Source organism: Acanthochromis polyacanthus, chromosome 3 (assembly GCF_021347895.1).
Source record: "Acanthochromis polyacanthus isolate Apoly-LR-REF ecotype Palm Island chromosome 3, KAUST_Apoly_ChrSc, whole genome shotgun sequence".
In the NCBI taxonomy this organism is placed as follows: domain Eukaryota; kingdom Metazoa; phylum Chordata; class Actinopteri; family Pomacentridae; genus Acanthochromis; species Acanthochromis polyacanthus.
In genome coordinates, this window is record NC_067115.1 from 16,066,526 (window position 1) to 16,085,972 (window position 19,447).

Genomic DNA, 19,447 nt, shown 5'->3' on the forward strand with positions numbered 1-19,447 from the left:
TCTGTTTAGTATTAGTCGAGGGTCTTATACAACAACCCTGAACTACAAGAGCACAGAAGGGCTAGCCAATCACTTCCTGCTTCCCTCTTCACTTGGTGTTTGTGATTGGACCAGGCAACTGTTCCAACACACAATGGCTGATCCGGGTGCAGCTGGTGCGCACCGCCTCCACTGGCATGCCCTCTGACCTTCAAGCAGTGCAGTATATATAGCTGGGGGAGATGAGCGAAAAGCCCCTGGCAGCCAAGATGAAGTCTCTGATGTCTGTGTGCTGCTTTCTGGCTCTCCTGGTGCTGTCTGCTGCAGGTAGGGTGGAGGGCTGAGAAAATGTTGAAGATTTCTGGCACTCTTTGTGGTACCTGGTCAACTCACTCCCTGGTCAACTCACTCCCCAGTTAGGGTTAGGGTTAGGGTTAGGGTATTTCAGCTTTCAGTGTAAAAGGATATCATCCATGGATTTCAGCTAGTTATAGGTAAGTAACCTAAGCATATGGGGAGTGAGTTGTCCGGGGAGTGAGTTGACCAGTATCCCTGTTTGTTGGATTCATTTGGGGAGTTATTCAAAGTCAACCTGATGCAAGGAGCGGAAATGCTGATCCACCTATAGCATGTGCATTTGGTTTGAACATATCGGAGCTTTGAATTTGCTGTTGAGAGCTGGAGAGCTGGAGAGACTGTAGGCGGTTACTTTGCGAATCATGAATGAATGAATGGTTAAAAGATGGTTGCATTTTTTAGTTTAATTTGGATTTAATAGCTAAAAATTTTACCAAATAAGGTCTGTTTACTGATACTATGCCTTCTGTCAGTGTCAGATTGTAAGCAGATGGGGTCAAGGTGAGAGCTGCGTTCTTAGGTTTGTGTCTTTTAAAGGTGCAGCATAGTGTGGCCTAAAATAGCAAAAGCAATGTTTTTACATCACTTTATATATAAACTCAGCTGATCGGGACTGTGAAGTGTAGTGGACCGTATGCTTCCGTGGTACAGTGCAGAATTTGTGGTTATACAAGTGGAAATGTCAGGGCTGAGGTGTGACACCAGCTGATGGAAACTGTCCTGCCTGCTGCTTATTCTCTCTGCTCCAGGGAGAAACACAGCGACAGCGCTGACGGAGTGACTTGGACTCACTACAAAGAATCGTATTCTCCACTGCTGCCAAAGCAAAAGCTGGCTGAAATGATTTATTTTCCCCACTGGTTTCTTTTTCAGTTTGACAGGATACGGGTGCTTTACAGACACTTGATATTTCACGTGAATGCATTGTTTTCTTAAGTGAGCAAATCAGAGATTACAACTGGGACATATTCACATATTCACATTTACTGCTTGTTGTCATTTCAGAGGCTGTTGTCATTCTTTATTGAATGTTGAGGCAGAGAATACCCTTGTCTGTCCTTGCACTGGTTCATTTTGGCCCCTACAGTCTGCCGTAGTCAGGTGTCAGACATCGGTCTGACAAAGTCGTCACCAGATACTGTGGTCACTAATGCCACGGATTGGTGCACATCTTTCTAAGGCTTTCAGGAATGCACATACAGTTACATCATGTCCACGTTCACATGCAAGGACTCGCTCACCTGCCTGAAATTAAAAAACAATCATAAAATCACACGAGTACAACCAGACTCGGTGTCTATAGCTAAAGTCAGCGCAGCATCCAATGTCTCAATAAAGCCTCATCACTCTGCTCCTCCTGCAGAGCTGCTAATCTGTCATTCCAGTCAGTAGGGTCCATGTCCAGGGGATGTCCCGACTAAAACAGGCACGAGAGAGCTCAGTGGAGGGCATGTAGGACCTGGGTACAGTAGCCCAACAGTTGAGCTGTTTAAAATTGCATAACTAGATAAGCAAGTACTATTTAAAGTCAGTGTAAATGGAAATAAATTGAAGTAATGACGGGATTGGCAACAGAAAGGACACCACCTACTTTAACCCTTTGGTACCCAAGCAGCGTCTAGCACATTTTCACTCACTGTGGCATCATTTTTCACTGCAATATAAAGTCGGGCGTCTCTATGGAAACAGCACAGCCATAACTAGAAGGACTGAGGAGCCTTTTGAGCAGTATGTTGAGTTTTCATGCCATAAACCAAAAAACAAAACTCAAATCAATATGTACAACCTTTTCCGAGTGTCCACGTGCTACTAATAATGGAAAAAAATGGTGGCTTCCCATGCTATAAATATTTCAACACATTTTTACAGCCTCTAAAACCTCTGCGTTTTCTCACTGCTCTGCACATCAACTCCATGAAAGATGCTTCACTGAGCTGATTGTGTCTTCCAGTAACTTGTTGGCATCTTTCTACTCTGTAAGCCAATTTTGAACCGTGTTGCAGTTATTTTACTAATCAAGTACGGCACTTTCTGTCATCCTCAGTTTGTTTCAAAGTTTTCTCCTCTCTGCTCTCTATGAAGACAGCCTGCAGTTCAGCCTAAAAGTCACTGAATTTTCTATAAATGACTGTTAAATGTGGTTGAATCATGCTTGACTTCTTGGATGTGGAATTCTTTGCTTTTTGAAGGATTTGATTAATCATTTTGCAGGATCTGACTAATCATTTTTCAGCACATTTTTTAATAAGACATGTAGAATAAATGATGGTGTTTCCTCTTTCTGGTGCTTCTGCTCTCAGCCAACCAACGCTATTGTTTCTGATGTAGAAGTGTGTGTGTGTGTGTGTGTGTGTGTGTGTGTGTGTGTGTGTGTGTGTGTGTGTGTGTGTGTGTGTGTGTGTGTGTGTGTGTGTGTGTGTGTGTGTGTGTGTTGATAGGGAGTATGATGGGGGCAGGAGTTGGGAGGGATGTGGGACATTGTCTTTTTAATGTTTGTTTTTAACTTGTTAAGCACTTTGTGCTACTTTATGTATGAAAAGTGCGATAGAAATAAACTTTGATTGATTGATTGAAAGTGATTTTGATGAAATGTCACAATTCTAAGCTTACATTTGGATGAGTTTCCCAATGGGACTGCAAATAACACATTCAAGAGCTGTCAGAAAGTTGAGAATCTGACAATTATTTCTATTTTTACAATTTTGGTCTCTGATAAGTAATCGAATTTTTGTTATTTTTTCAAGATGTTAACATGCCTTTCAAAACTGCCAGTTTTAGTCAAACTAAAAGGCACTCATGAATTAGAATGGTTTTAGATGGATGCTGATTATTTTGAATAAAACAAAGCAAAGCAAAAATTTAAAACCACTACTGGCTGCAGTTTGGTGTTTTGAAAATTTTTGTTTTTGGCACCGTTTATCTGAAATGTTTTCCCTTAAGTATATTGGCACCATCTTTCATTGTGACAATTCTGCTTAAGTTGCATAGTATGCACGGTGCATGCCATCAGTGCTGGTGTTGATACTCTGATCATTGTTGGCCTTTGAAAAGATTCTGAGTCATGCACAGTCACAAACTGTTGCAGCGACTGTCAGCAATAGTGCAGCTGAGTTGCAGTCCAGCCTCATGACAATCACAGGCAGCAGAAGAGCATCACACTTCCTGAAAATAGGAATGGAATTATCCCTCCTTCTTTTCACCCTCTGACTCATTGTGGGACTATTTCAGTCTCAGAGATGTGCTCTACAGCACCCAGGCACCTGTCCCGCTCTGTCCCCACAACACAGCGCCGTACCAGGCTTCTCTGCAGCAGCAGTGGGGTGTTGGGATTGAGGAACCACCAGAGAGGCATGCAACACTCCGACAGCGATAGAGGCAGAGAACTGATCAGCACTCTGCACCAATAAGTTAATAATAAATGATGTACTGTGTTTTTTTGGTGGTTTTTTAGATGAGAACTGCCTGCAAAAATGATCAGAACGAAATTAGCTGAACAACACAGTGTACTTGTTTATTAGTAATGTAGATTATTTCTATGTTTTTGGAAAAATTAGACATCTCTGCTTTTATTTATGACAAAAGGATGAGAATAAAATAAAAGTAACTTGGTATTACCAACAAGCTGCATTGATCATTGTTTTCCTTTTTATATTAACAATAACAGTATAACGGTACTGTTTTTGAGGAGTGCTGCATTTATTTTATTGATCAAGCATGTTTTTTTTATTTTACTCTTAATCTCTAATTGGCTTCCATACTTCTTATCTGCTCTGTGTAAATACAGGCTGCAGTTCAACGGAAAAAAATCCGAATTATTGTCATGTGACTGTAAGTTGACCCACTGATGACTTCTCGAGACAGGTTGAAGAAAGTTATTTGATGAAATGTCAGGATTTTAAACTCAGATTTTGCATCATTTTCCCTATGGAACATATGATTCATCCTCGGACCATCAGAAAGTTAAGAATCTCATGATACTTTTTGCTTTATCAGTTTCTGACTTTGCTAAATAGTATAATTTGAGCAACTTCTCTAAAAAGACAAACCTGCTGGCAGTTTTTGGAATTAAGAGAGTGTGCGAACAATTTCAACCCAAACATGCTGATCTGTAGCAAGTAAAATGATAACCGGTGTTTTCTTACCAGCACTTCACACCGAGGAGAATTTTTCAGATATTAGACAAATTCAATACACTCAACAAAAATATAAACGCAACACTTTTTTTTGCTCCCATTTGAGATGAACTCAAAAATCTAAAACTTTTCCCATATACACAATATCACCATTTCTCTCAAATATTGTTCACAAATCTGTCTAAATCTGTGATAGTGAGCACTTCTCCTTTGCTGAGATAATCCATCCCACCTCACAGGTGTGCCATATCAAGATGCTGATTAGACACCATGATTAGTGCACAGGTGTGCCTTAGACTGGAACGGTGTAGAAAAGCCTGCAGACTATATACAGCTTTTATGATTGCAAAGGAATTGAGTTTATATGATACATGTAAATAGCAATTGTTTTGAACTTTATCCGTCAGTTGTCAGCAAGACGGAAGTCTCACCTCCAAATTACAACATGTATTATTTCTAGTATTTATGAGATGGTATATGTAGGAAGCAAATGTACTCTGTGTAACACAAACAAACTGATGGAGGGTCATTCAGGACAGACCTTGTTATGTAAAGTCACTTAACTTTGGAAACCCACGTTCGCCGGCTCATTCCAGGATCTTGGCTGCTGCTGCTGTTCATGTTACAATGCAGACGATGCTGTAGCACCATGTCTTTGGAAGGCATCCAACCCTGAGTAACCTGAGCATCCTTCTTCGGTTACCCATTGCTAATCTTCCTCTCATTTAATTCGCTCAATTACCGACACCTACGGTACACTTAAGTTTGGCCAAGACACGTTTTCCGAGCACTGGGCCACGCTGAGTGCTGGAGGCTGGACACGAATGATATTCCAAGTCAGCCAGTGACAACGAGGGAGTGAAAAGTGTGACTGTCTGAAGGAACTTCCCCACATCCTCACTCTCTCTCTCAAACTGTCAACATGACACTCAAGAGAACTAATGTAGTCAAACCTTTACGTTATGCATCTTTGAAGAGATAAATTACTCGCTGGATTTTACACTGAGTGATTTTGATTTGGGGTTTGAACTTTATTAACCAAGGCTTGACATTTTACAGAATGCAGATTCTTACTTTGGCCTTCAGAGAGCCGTGTACAAAACTGTGCCAACATCACAATGCAAAAAGAAAAATAAAAGCGATCAAAACCTCCTCATCATTTGCACACACTGATGACATTTTGGGATTATAAACTTGTATTTCTGTGGTAGCTGATGTTGACAGTCCCCTCAGGAGGCGATAAGCTAACAAAGCTTCCACATACAAGAGGTGACAAGCAACGTCATGTGAACAAAACTGTTTGATGTGCGATTCAAGGGCCTTAAAATAGGGGAAAGCGTCATGGATTGCAGTGCACACACAGGGGTACATTAGGTCTTGCTGTCATCAGTCAGGACAGCTGGATGAGCATTAAGTCCTTCATCCAAGCTCAGAGTAATGTGCGTCTTCGCTAAGAAGCAGCTGATCTTGGTTTGGTGGATTCAGCCTCTCATCTTTACACTGTTACTTTCACGTCCGCATTTAAAACGGACAGCATCTCAGAGCTTTACAGCTCTCTGTGCAGTTTCCACAGACATTTGTTCATGATGACTGCAATGAAAGTAACCTGATAGTTAAATTACCATCTGGTTTTACGTCGATTCAGAGTTTTGGAGACAGTCTTAGTACTGCAACAGACAGAAACCTATTCTCTATGAACCATGTGTTGCATCTCCAGCCGATTCTCATTTATTACAGTTTATGCTATTGCTTTTTCTCTTCCCAGAAGACGCTTTGACTAGAAATAGCATCAAAAGCACAGTAAAACCAGTTTCATCAATGAAAACTCAGTTCCAGCAAGTGTCCCAGTCAGCCATGACAGTGAGTCAGCAAGAACAAGACCGGGAATCTGGAACTGGCTCGCCTACATGGAAAGCAGTTGTTTATAATGGCATCAGTTTTATCGGTGCTCTTCCTGCTACAATATGCCATAATGTCTGCTGTGGTTGCGTTTTGTTGTTGTTGTTATGTATTTCCACCATATCAGAAAGACCTGTGTGAGTGCAGAAAACCTGCAATGATTCAGGACAAGCTGACGGGCTGATAGGACTTCTGCTTATCTGAAATTGTTTTTCTTGGTACAGTTCCGTGGAAATGATTCATTCACTTATTCAGTAAAAATGGCATGAATGACGATCCAGTAGAAATTTGTAGTGGGTCACACATTACTCTGGGAATTGTAAGTCAAAGATGAAGATGTGCCAAATTTAGGGACCAACTCTAAAGAAGTTCGATCAAAGCCTCGCAAAATATCTCATGCATCATATTCAGCATGACGAAATGATGACAGAAAACTAAACGGCGTATCCAAATGCCATGACAGCTGCCTACAGCTATTAGTCCTCATCCTTTACACCGACCCCGTCTTGTAACAGGAGCTGCAGACATACATCGGACTGTCTCAAATCACACTGTGTTCCTCCACACAGGCAGTTATAATTAAATAGAGGTCACAGCCTTGTGTGAGAAGAAGAACAGAGAGGGAGTCCCCTGGTTATAGATATGACTGCTTAGAACTGCAGTGACTGTAATCTGGTGGATGTAAAAGGTACAGTAAATGAAGAAAGAGGAAAATTTGAATAAATGCTGTCAAGGCACCAGGTTTAATAGACAGTGAACTAATTTATAGTTCATATTAATTTATATTTTTAAGATTGCTCCTACAGTGCATTAAAACAATTCTGTTGAAAATAATAAATAATCTAGTTTTTGGTGCATGAGTACATTGTGAAAAAGGTCCAACATCTGCAAAATTATCACCATAAAACATTTAGCTTAAATTAGATATCTGTTTCTGGCGCTACACAAGTTTAATGCTCGACTGACAGATTTACATTCATTGTGATTAGAGTAAGGTTGGTATTCCACCCCAAAATCAAAGTATATAATGGAATTTCGCGTCTTGTTTTTTTCAGAGATTATCCGGTTTCGAAATGTAGAAAACAACGAAAGATTAAACTCACATGTTTGCCTGAATCCATTCATTCACCTGTGCTTTTGTAAATAAAGTAGAAAGAAATTTCCCTTTAATTAAAACCTCACAAAAGCAATAAAACCATGCTATGACACAGAAACATTTTTATTTATTCCAAGCTGTCCACTCAGCTGTCTTCCTTTGGATCCCCCAAAACAACTGTCCTCTGTTTGTCAACCTTAAAGAGTTTCATTCCTTAGTGCTGCCTTTCAAGGAGCTGAAATCGGAGTCTGAACTCTTGGGAGGTGCTGAACACGTGATCCGCTCTGTTCTTGCACAGTGACTGACAGAGTGCTGGTCAAGTGCTGACATAACAAACAAAGAGGACTGGACTGCAGATGTCCAGCTAAAACAACGCAATATTAGAATAATTGCTTCTAATGTGTACATCTAATGTGTTTCTTCCATGTTTTGTTGTGCTGTGATGATCAGAATAATGATCATAAAACCCATTAGCAGAATAAAGAATGCAACTTGTGCATGAGCATGCAGAGTTGACTTTATGACTTCAGAAATGGCAGATTATCACTGCAGATGGTCACTTTTTTCTTAAAACGCTGACAGTGATTTGGGTCGGTGTTCTGAGAAGATTACACAACTTGTCTGGTAATATTCTTTCTCCCTCCACCCTGTTAGATCTCCTGCCAGAGTCCTCCGTCCACGATGAGGAGCCTCTGGTGCAGCTGCAGCTCCAGCAGCCAGAAGGAGACCTCTTCTCCTGTGGATGTGACGCCACAGAGGATCATGGCAGCCAAAGCTCCTCCAACGACACCCCGGCCCCAGAGAGGGCCTTGTGCCAGCCCTGCAAACCTCCGTCACATTTAGATGCTGAGGAAGAGGCTGCTTCTGCTTCAGAGCACGAAGAGGAGGAAGTACCTTCAACCGAAGAGGATTCTTCTGCTGAGGATGTTGCGAGTGAAGAAGAAATAGAAATGGTAGAAGAGGAGGAGGAAGAGGTGGCATCTGAGGAGGCTGAAGAGGATCAAAGTATGGCGGAAGAGGAGGAAGTAGCTGAGGAGGTTACATTAGCTGAAGAGGAGACATTGGCTGAGGAAGGGGAAACTGAGGAAGAAGCAAGGGAAGAATTATCCCAAGAGGAAGAAGAAGAAGTGAATGGATCTCATGAGGATGCAGCAGAAGAGGAGGAAGCTGCTGCTGAAGAAATTGTTGAGGGATCAGAAGACAAAGACATGCAGGAAGAACCAAAAGCAGCAGCTGAGGAGCAGATAACTGTGGTGGAAACTGTACTACAGGAAGACACTTCTGAAGAGGAGGTCGAAGAAACTGAGTCAGAAGCAGAAGCAGAACCAGTGGAGAGTCCTGAAACAGAACTCGAACCTGAAGAAACAGAACCAGAAGCGATAGAAGAACCGATGCCAGCATCAGATGCAGTTCCAGAGGTGACTTCAGAACCTGAAGCAGAACCAGAAGAGACTGCAGAACCTGAGACTGAAGTGATTTCTGAAGCAGAACTAGAGCCAGAGCCAGAGCCAACAGTTACTGTAGAGCCAGAGTCCATTCCTGAGCCTGAACCAGAACCAGAAGTGGTTGCAGAACCTGAGACTGAAGTAATTTCAGAGCCAGAACCAGAAGTCATTCCTCAGGTGGATCCAGAGCCTGTGGCAGAGGAAGTCACACCAGAACCTGTTGAAGAAGTAGCTGTGGAAGCACCAGCTGCCGTGGTTGAAGAGGCACCTGTGGATGTCCAGGAAGTGACAGTGGAGGACGTAACCGCAGAGGAACCAGCACAGCCTCAACCCAAAGGTACAAAAAGATATCACGACTTCATGTCAAATTACAAAGTATTCATGTTTATTTCTTTATCTCTTCATTCATCTTAAAGATAAAACTGGAGCAGAGCAGTTGCTTAAAATGTCTTCTGAAAAGGATCCTGTTACAGTAAATCTGTCTCCACCCAGCTGGTGCTTCTGTAATTAAGGGAGCACTTTATTATCTGGTGTCTGGGTGTTGACACCTGCTATAAAAAGTGATGGCAACATCTTAAAAGAGTTTCTCACCGCTTACTCTGATCCCACTTCATTAATTAATCAGCACGAGTGTCTTCTTCAACCTGTGTAAAAATGCACGTATTAACCTGCTTGCAGAGAGTCAGGGGATAAAACTAGCAACACTCTCATATCTGTGCACTAAATATATGAAGGTGTAGCCAGGAGATAGCTAGCCTAGCTAGGCACAATGAGCAGAAACGGGGGAAATCAGCAAATCTTGCCTTCGCTCATAAATCAAAGGGCAACAACAGTGGTGTTGTAACTTATGCTTAGTTAGGAAAACTGACCCCACTTAGAGCTCTGTGTCTTTTTCACACTTTGGTTTCTGAAACTAGAGCTAAACCAGTTGTTAAGGGATAAAAACAATTCAGATATTTTGTTTTACCAATATTCTTTATATACATTTATGTTGAAAAGGGAAGATGATGGACTTTTTAATATGTGTTCAGCTATGATGCATGCTCTGCTACATGAGTCAGATTCTCACTTTAATTTTCTGCGCGAAGTTTCTTTAAATAAATTATTGGTGGGTATTGTGATATAATCTGTTAATAAGTGATGCTTGTAGTCTTTGTGCTAAGCTTAGCTCACCATCTTCTGATTGTGGCTTTTTTCGCACACAGACACTAGATTGATGTTGCTTTTGACAAGAAAGCGTATTTCCTTAATCGTAAAATTAGCCTTTTGATTTAAATGGAAAGTCCCTCCACTGGAACATTCGATTGCTTACCCTTTGATACATTTCTAGACAAAAAAAGGAAGGAGAAAAAACACTTAGAAATGACTTATTCAGATCACTAAAGGAGAAAATCCTGGGGGAATAACCAGCAAAACTGATTTGTCACAGTCTAGCAACACAAAAGCTGTTTAAAGTGTCTCATTAATGATCTCTTATCTCAAAATTTCAGTGAAGCCATTATTTAGAAAATATAAATTCTATGTAAAGTATGCTTTGAGAAAAATTGTTTGGAAATGGACCTTTAACTGAGAGTTCAAAAAAACCACAGCAATCACATTCTCCTCCTGTTTTTCTCCCTTGGTCCAGAATATGACACTGTGTGTAGCTAAAGAGGAATTAGCGACAACCTCTGGTACAGAAATAGACAGACGGAAATAGCAGTGGAAAGGAATAGACAGATAGACGGACAACAGCATGATATAACAGATGGACCTGCGTGCAGCACAGCCGGCCTGGTCACTCACAGATCAGGAAATCATTTACCCGGGAGAACACATTTATTTTGGAACCACATCAGCAGAGTTTTAATGACAGAAAAACTGTATTTCATGTGCAGATGATCACTAATGTGTCAGTGTTTGCCATACAAATTGTTTCTGAGGCTTTGTGACCATAACACTTGACCAACAGTTTGTTCCTCCAATCAGAACACACAAAAAGTGAGGCGTCAGGCCGCGCCATGAGGGACCGCTCCCACATCGAGGACACGCTGCGACTGGCAACATCTGAACCCTCAGCAGAGTTCACAGGTAAAAGGAACGAGTACGTCCCAAAACTAATGACATGAAACGACATGCGGTCAAGAATTCCTCCCTCTGTGATGCGTAATGCACTGAACACAACGACACACAAACATGCATAGAAGCACTCACATCCAGCACAATGACCACATCCTCTTGATCAAAAACTGGATCCTCAGTGATGGCATTGCTGCGCTGCCCACCATTTCATATGTCTGTCAGACTTTTTGCTTCAAAATCGCCTCTAGTCATGTATTCAAGCAAAAATGCAGCAGAGTGTTTACAGCTACTTTGTCAGTGAAAAAGAAAACCAGATGTTTGCATGCAAATGAAAGGAAGTTTGAAACAATTTGGGGGCTTTTCTGCTGAAACTATTCTGAAAATTGCTTCATGATGTCTCAGTCCTGAGGCCTTTATGTGTGAGTGTGTGTACTGTACGTGTGTGTGTGTGTGTGTGTGTGTGTGTGTGTGTGTGTGTGTCCAGACATGTCTCGAGGCAGGTGATTAATCAGCGCAAATGTGTAACTCTGTCCTTGGCAATGAAAGCCTCTCTGTTCTGTTGAACCAGACTGGTTCATTTCAGAGGCGGCCAAAGCGCTGCAGCAAAGCGGCTCTCTTAATCACTTCAGCCCCGTTCGATACATTTTATGAGGGCCATTCATCACGTGCAGCAGAAGCAATTGTTGTCATCAATAATGGTAGCAAGAATATTAGGAATAGTCCTGTTCAAAATGCCTTCACGCCATTGAATTACATCCCAATTATCACAGGACAAGTTCTCCTTACTTTTATTTCTCTAGGTGCTGTGAAGACACTGTTGAACATCTACCACAAGTCCATCAAGCCATTGGAAGAAGCCTTCAAGTACAATGAGCTCAGGCAGCATGAAGTCACAGGTAACACTGCAAGTACACAACCGCTTAGAGCAGCAATAGGAGAGAAAGAACTGAATGCAATCTGTTTACATCTGTATTTAAAATGTTTCCGTGGCATACAGTAACATGCATCTCATCCTAGAACCTTCTTGTTCCAGGAACATTCTGAGAAAATTCTGCTTAAATTTTTAGCAGGAGAGTTTTAGTTTTTAGTTCCCACAGCTTTCTTCCTAAAGGCAGAAATACGACAGAAATATTTGGAGATTCTATGTTCTGTGGAATATTTTGGGAATGTTTTTTTCTCAACAACATCCCTGAAACACTATCAGAACATTACAAGCAGAATGTTCCACTTTTTTTAAGGTATCACAGTATAGCAGCATCTTACAAAGAACTATGTGTCATCTGGTTTGAGAACGTTTCTTGTTTGCTATCATAGAACATAGCCTGTGTTTGTGACAACTACCTCTGAACACATGAAAACATCATATTTCATGAGAATATTACTGGAAATGAAAATATTCTCATAAGGTTCTTTGGACATTTCATGAGAGCATTTTCTTTAAGGTAGGTAGGTAATGTTAGCCAGTGTTGTGGGAATGTTCCAGGCAAGGCGTTCCACCTTTGTTAATATATCACAGTACAGGAAAATCTTACAAAGAACGTTCTGTCATTGGAAAACGTTTTCCAAATGTTGTATCGAAAACATCCTTCCTTTTGTTATCTTTCTGGAAACGTCAAATAGAAGAACATTTTATAATGTGCTAAATTTAATATATTGTGTTACAGAAAAGCTGCAACACATTTTGTATAAAGAACTTTGTCATTTCAGGCACTGATAATGCTGGAAAACATTTTTTGAATGTTGGTTTGAGGACATTCCTCCTTTGTTATCATAGAACGTGATCTGTGTTCCTGACACCTTCCTCTGAACGTTGACATTAAATCATTATATTTGTCTTATAGAAGTGTTAGATGAAATAAAACATCCTCAAACGTTTTTGGAATGTTGCATTGAGGAACATTTTTCCTTTATCATTCTGGAAACGTCTTATAGAAGAACCTTGAATAATATGCTCCCTCAACAAAAATAGAATGTAGTACCTTTATAAATTACATGACAGGAACATTCTAAAACATCATCTGATGTCTCAATAATTCTGGAAAACGTTTTTTAATGTTAGTTTGAGAATGTTAGTTCTTTGTTAACATTAAACATAATAATGCATATTCCTGAAAACCTTCTGAATGTTGACATTAAAACATGATATTACCTTTATGGGAGCATTCATGAAGATTAAAATATCCATACAAGGTTCCTTGAACATTTCTATGAAACATTTTGTACAAGCGAATATTGTGGAAACTCTTCCTGCTAACTGGGATCATTTTTCTGTGAATGAGAGAGAGACACCACAACTCTGAAAACAAGCCAAATAAAACAAAAACAAAAAACACAGATGCTAACATAGCAGCTATAGCAATCAATCGGCTTAGTTTCTACATATTCCTTTTCCAGCAGGGTTAGGAAACCCCTCCATAACTGCGCTACAAGCCAACATAACTCCATGAGCAAGACACCAAACCCACTCGCCAGCCTTGCTTTATCAGTTCACCACACAGTTCAGTTTATACAGCGCTTGGTTTTATAAACTGGAGCCGCAAAGAAACCGTGAAGTACAAATAAAGTCATAATTAAGGATGAATTTAGAGCCAGGATCTGACATTATTCAAACCAGGCACACAGAGGAGCACAATAAGGACTCTGTGTGCTGAAATTTAAAGGGAACATTGTGCGGGCCTGGCGCTCGGCAACTTTGTTCCATAGCACTGGAGGGCAGGGAGTATGATTTAAAGTGAGGAGCAGGAGGAAGACTTCACTTAGTGCCATGTGACTCTGGGACATCTCGTGGTGCAGAATGGAAGTGCATGGTAGCAATCAAAGCACTGAAAGGAAGTGTTTTAATCATCTGGGTGTGTGGCAAAGCATATCATTAAGTCTATTATATTAGGAGATAATGCTGAGGCTGGATGAGAGATCATGAAGTGCCAGTACTTCATTCCAGGTTCCTCATTCTATCTGGATATTTTCTGTGTACAAGAAATCCTTGAAAGCCTTTGCTGGTGTGGACTAAAGTGTTTAATGCATGAAAGCGCTGAACAGCCAGTGTGTGGTGAAATTACGTTTGCAGATTATCATAGCTTTGCACGAATCATGTAAGAAATTGACAATTCAAGGAGAAAAATGCAAAATATATTCCTCTTGAACTGTTTTGAAGCATCTAATATATTTAATCTAGAGCTTTATTAATTAATGCAGCTTAGCAGAGCTTCCTAAAAAGGCTTTAGAGTCCAGCATCTCTTTCATTTTTATACATTTTTTAAGATTTATTTTCATTCTCTACTCTTCTCTTTTAAAACTCAGATGGTGAGATTACCTCCAAGCCCATGGTTTTGTTTCTGGGTCCCTGGAGCGTGGGCAAATCATCCATGATCAACTACCTGCTGGGCCTTCACGGAAGCTCCCAGGAGCTCTACACAGGTCCACACACATAAAATTTGACTTTTTAAAAGCATGCCAACATCTAAAACTGTGCCACTGATTCATTCCCTCTTCATCCCTCCTCCAGGTGCTGAACCCACCACCTCCGAATACACCGTCATCATGCACGGAGAGAAGGTTCGGACCATCGAGGGCATCGTCATGGCAGCAGACAGTTCTCGCTCCTTCTCTCCCCTAGAGAAGTTCGGTCAGGGCTTCCTGGAGCGTCTGGTTGGCATCGAGATGCCCCATAAGCTGCTGGAGAGGGTCACCTTTGTCGACACTCCAGGCATCATTGAAAACCGCAAGCAGCAGGAGAGAGGTGACAGAAAATAGCTTCGTATCAAAGTAGCAGCCCATATTCATTATTCTTGCTAAACAGAGTTTTCTAGCAGGGTGATAGATCTTTAGACCGAATCTATGGCTGCGGTTTTCCTTTGAGACACATTCGATTAAATTATAGGCTGCTGTTGTCAGGGTGACCCGCTCCAATGGCATTTCAGCACAAGCTTTTACAGACAGGAAGCTCAGTCAGTCTGACAGTCAGAGGAGTCTGTTTTCGGTGTAGATAGTGCAGAACTGACTATCACATTATCTAGTGAAATGCATCAACCATATCTACAAATCAGAATCATGTTAGTCAAATAAGTCTTTAAATTTTACCGTGTGTTTGGTTTATTTGTGAAGCAATTTTGACCAATTCACTGCTAAGCTTTGTACAGAAAACAAAGTATGCACTAATAAAAAGTGTGTGAATCATCTTCAGCTAATTTTAACACAATCTTGGCCAAAAGGTTTGATTCAGCTTTGGAAAACCTACATATCTTTACTGTTTTTCTCCACTCTATGCTGTTTCATGAATAAAATGATTGCTAATTTCAAATCGTGATCTTTGGTCCAGAGATTTTATATGAAATACGTGCCCAATGTGCTGCGTTGGGGCATTTTACACAGTAATAAATTAGGTTTTCTTGGGTTTCTCTCTCTTAGATTTGCGTAAACTAAAGATTTTCTTTCCCGCAGTTAAAGTAATCTTGTCTGCACTTTTATTCTCCTAATTTAATTTTGTTTATTTTCCTTTTTTGTAACAGATTTTTTTCTTTTACATGCTTTTATTTTCTCATCTTAACTAATCTTTGAATCTGTGTGCACTTCATCCAACTTGTCTGTACTGTTTTAATGAATTATTATTGCTTATATTTTGACGAGATGTTTTATTCTGTTTCAATTATTTAAAAAAAATCTGCATGTAAAGCACTTTGAAGGTCCTCTATGTTTGATAAGGTGCTATATAAATAAACTTGCTTGCTTTTTTGTTATGTGTTCCAGCTCTGACAGTCCTCTTCTTCTTCAGGTTACCCGTACAATGAGGTGTGCCAGTGGTTCATCGATCGAGCAGATCTGATCTTCCTGGTGTTCGACCCCACCAAGCTGGACGTGGGAGGGGAGCTGGAGATGCTCTTCAAGCAGATGAAGGGCCGAGAGTCCCAGATTCGCCTCATCCTCAACAAGGCCGACAGTCTGACCACCCAGGACCTGATGAGAGTCTATGGAGCCCTGTTCTGGAGCATGGCGCCACTGATTAATGTCACAGAGCCTCCTCGTGTATACGTCAGCTCCTTCTGGCCTCAGGATTACGCTGCTGAGACCAGCCGAGAGCTCTTCATGAAGGAGGAGACTTCTCTGCTCGAGGACCTCAACCAGGTACAACTTGTTGATAAGATGATTTACTGAGCTCAGGTTTGGAACTTGCTTCATTGAACACTGGCTACGTTCAGCCTGACCATATTGTCAAGAGCTTTCAGACTGAAAATGTATTTTTCCTTCTTTTAAATGCTGATATAGAATAGATTTTCATGTAGATGTTTGAGGTCTATATCATTGCTCCCCACATGAAATCTTCAAGCTCCGGTTAGCAACAGCAGAAAATTAGACTTTGCCAACAGATGATGTTGGGGTAGAGGTAGGGCTTTTGAAACACTAACGGCAAACCAAACAGTAGCATCGCTTGAAGGTGAAAGATGTGACAGCACAGATGCAACAAAAGAATCAGAGTAGCACCATAAAATGTTTAAAGAAAAGAGGTATATTTGGATGTGTATTGCAGTGAAACTTGAATTTTGCTCCCATAAGCAGCTCACAGGCCTTACGTCTTTTGTGAATAAAAACCTTTTCTAAGACTTGTCTGAAACATTGCACACATGTTCCTCATAGTTTTGGCATTGCTGGAGCTTTAGAAGCACTGTTCCTCTGTATACGTTTTATATTCAGAGCTTCTGTTTTGTGCTTTTCTCACTTCTCGCTCCCATCGTTGCAGGTGATTGAAAACCAGATGGAGAACAAGATCGCCTTCATCCGTCAGCATGGCATCCGTGTACGTATCCACGCCCTGCTAGTGGACCGCTACCTCCAGACCTACTACGACAAGCTGGGCTGGTTCAGCGACACCTACGAGGTCTTCCAAGACATTGTCAATGATCCAGATAAGTACTACATCTTCAAATCCATCCTGGCCAAGACCAACGTCAGCAAGTTCGACCTGCCGGACAAGGAGGCCTACCAGGACTTCTTCGGAGTCAATCCGATTTCCCACTTCAAGCAGCTCTCCTCCCACTGCAGCTGGACTGGCGGCTGTCTGCTGGAGAAGATAGAAAGAGCGATTTCACACGAGCTGCCGGCTCTACTCAACAGCGTAAACAAGAGTCCAGACGTACCTGCCCCTACGAAGGCCTCACCAACGCCTCCGCCTCCTCTCCCCGGAACCTGCGAGGGTCCTGGATGTGAAGAGAAACCCAAGAACCGCTGGAGGAGGCAGTGAGATGGAGGAGAAGGGTGCAGGAGGAGGAACAGAGGAAGCAGATGGCAGCAGCAGCCAGAGGGTTTCCTGAAACAATCCCCACTGATGTGGTTTTCAGGACTGGCTAAGGGGAGACTGAGAAGAGAAAGAGAATAGAAAATGTGTAAAGATCTACAGAAACTGGCAGAGCCGAGCCAGAGAGTACTGAAGAATATTTCTTAGTGCTTGTTTTTGTCTGCATGAAATGGACAGAACATGTTCCCACCTGGTTTTCAAATACTTTAATATGATTTAAAATAATAACAACACTCTGGTAAACGCTGTCCCATGTATGTAAGATATATTTTTTAAAGGGCAAATACAGTTTTGCACACACTACTCGACTACAGTTTCTGTCGGCAAACTGTGCTGCAGCAGATAAAGCTTCTGTCACTAGAGGTTAAGTTTATGTAGTCTCTCATGATACAACATCTGAGGACTGTTGTTTTCTTGTTTCAAGTTTGTACATTATTTATTCACATTTCTTTTTCATCAGAGAAAGATGTTGGCAGCGACTGCACTCCTGCAAAGAGAGTCAGTGCTGCCACTTTTGTATTTTGTGTGCAAAGTCTCAAGATTTAGTCACATCTGCTGTGCTGTGTTTTTACTGCCTCTGTTCACCTGACACCAGGTTAATGACCTGAAACTGAGGTCGATATTTGTACAATAAAACGGACAGAAAGGTGCTCCCGTTGTGTTTTTAGCAGCCCTCAAACAAGCCGAGATGCTAGACTTCACTTTGCTTCTGTAAACTGTGCTGTAGTTTGTTTCTGAAATGTGCTAGAATACCTTCATTATAGAAACCATTTTTATTTTAACATGTCTTGTGCATTGGAACCAAATTGCTTCAATTCGGTTCCAATCCACAAGAAATTTTCAATCGAATGTTGTGGTCTCTTCAAAATGTAGCAACTGCAGTTTTCTGTTTATATAAGCTTATTTTCAATGCAAGTGTGGCCTTTTCAGCCCTCTGAACTGTTGCTAGTTTTACCTCAACACGGCTGCATACCACATGGGCATTTCCTTTTAAAAGGAATCTTTTCCTCATTCTTTTAGATCTGTTTTTAATTGTCATTGTTTTGTGTGATTTCTTTTGAGTAAACACCAAAAACAAATGGTCGAGCCTGTTTCCTTTGTGAGACCTCAAAGACACACATGAAACCTCTCCCACTGAAACAATATATGATTCATATCATTTGGTTGTTTGGCTGCAATAAAACAGCGTAATGGGGTTTGGGAAATGTGGGCTAAATGCATCAGTTACTCACAAGGAATAGCTTTGGATTGGAGACACTGTGATTTCAAACAGGAATATCGCAAATGAATTTGTTCAAATGTAAGAACATTGTATGGATTTGAAACAAAATTAAATGTGTAACGACTAGGTGAGCACACACAACAGGCAGTCAGTAAAACAAAAATGCTTTTATTTGTATAACAGCTGGTTAATTTTCTCCTGCAGTGGCTAAGAAGAGACACCAGGTGGCGCTTCGATTCAATCTGTTTATCAGACTGACTTCAGAGGACTGAAAGTAATTTCTTTTTAATGACTGCTAAAATTTTGCTTTTAATGCTGCAAAGCCTCCATTAAATAAATTAAACAGTAATACCCTACTAGAAAAGAAGCAAAAGACAAGAAGGAAACATCTTTGTATGTGTTTGAAGTGACACCCTTGTTGGTATTTAATTAGAAAAGGACACAATTTTGCATTTAAACCATTCAATGAAACCTATTTTATCAGTTTCTTAAAACTTTAAGAAGAATCTGTTTAAATTTAGTTTAGTCTTGGTGATAAACTCAGTTTGGATGGATCCCAGAATACGTTAAAGAGACAACTCTGAGAGATTTAACCCTTACATACTGTTCATATTTCATGCCTTCATAGTGTGGTCAGTGTCAGTTCTGACCATGCCATTTGAAAAGGGCATAAACATTTTGGATCTGTCGGAATTTAAAATCTAACCATGTTTCACCACTGCAACAATTAAATGCTGTTCTCGCGGCTATATCATACCAAATCATAATTATCAATATTAATTCAACATTTACCCTTTAGAACACAAAACCTTTTATAATAAAATGCTTGTTATAAACTAGTCTCTGCATTCAAAGCAGTGGTAGAAAACTTTACGTGTGTGGAACTTAGTGTGTAACTAACCCTAACCCTCTTCATCAGAGGGGCTGTAATCACTGGTAGATCTAAAAACACACCTCAACATATAT

At 40.8% G+C, this 19,447-nt stretch overlaps 1 protein-coding gene across 1 annotated transcript; it reads left to right on the forward strand.

Moving 5' to 3' along the window:
• Window positions 1-221: 221 nt before the first annotated feature.
• On the forward strand, window positions 222-17,909 carry LOC110948056 (sarcalumenin-like). The gene is made up of 8 exons (XM_051945944.1): window positions 222-306; window positions 8,119-9,246; window positions 10,878-10,979; window positions 11,771-11,866; window positions 14,271-14,387; window positions 14,476-14,709; window positions 15,742-16,091; window positions 16,705-17,909. The coding sequence occupies exons 1-8, from the start codon at window positions 222-224 to the stop codon at window positions 17,203-17,205; spliced, it is 2,613 nt and encodes an 870-aa protein (XP_051801904.1). The 3' UTR covers window positions 17,206-17,909.
• The last annotated feature ends 1,538 nt before the right edge of the window (window positions 17,910-19,447 follow it).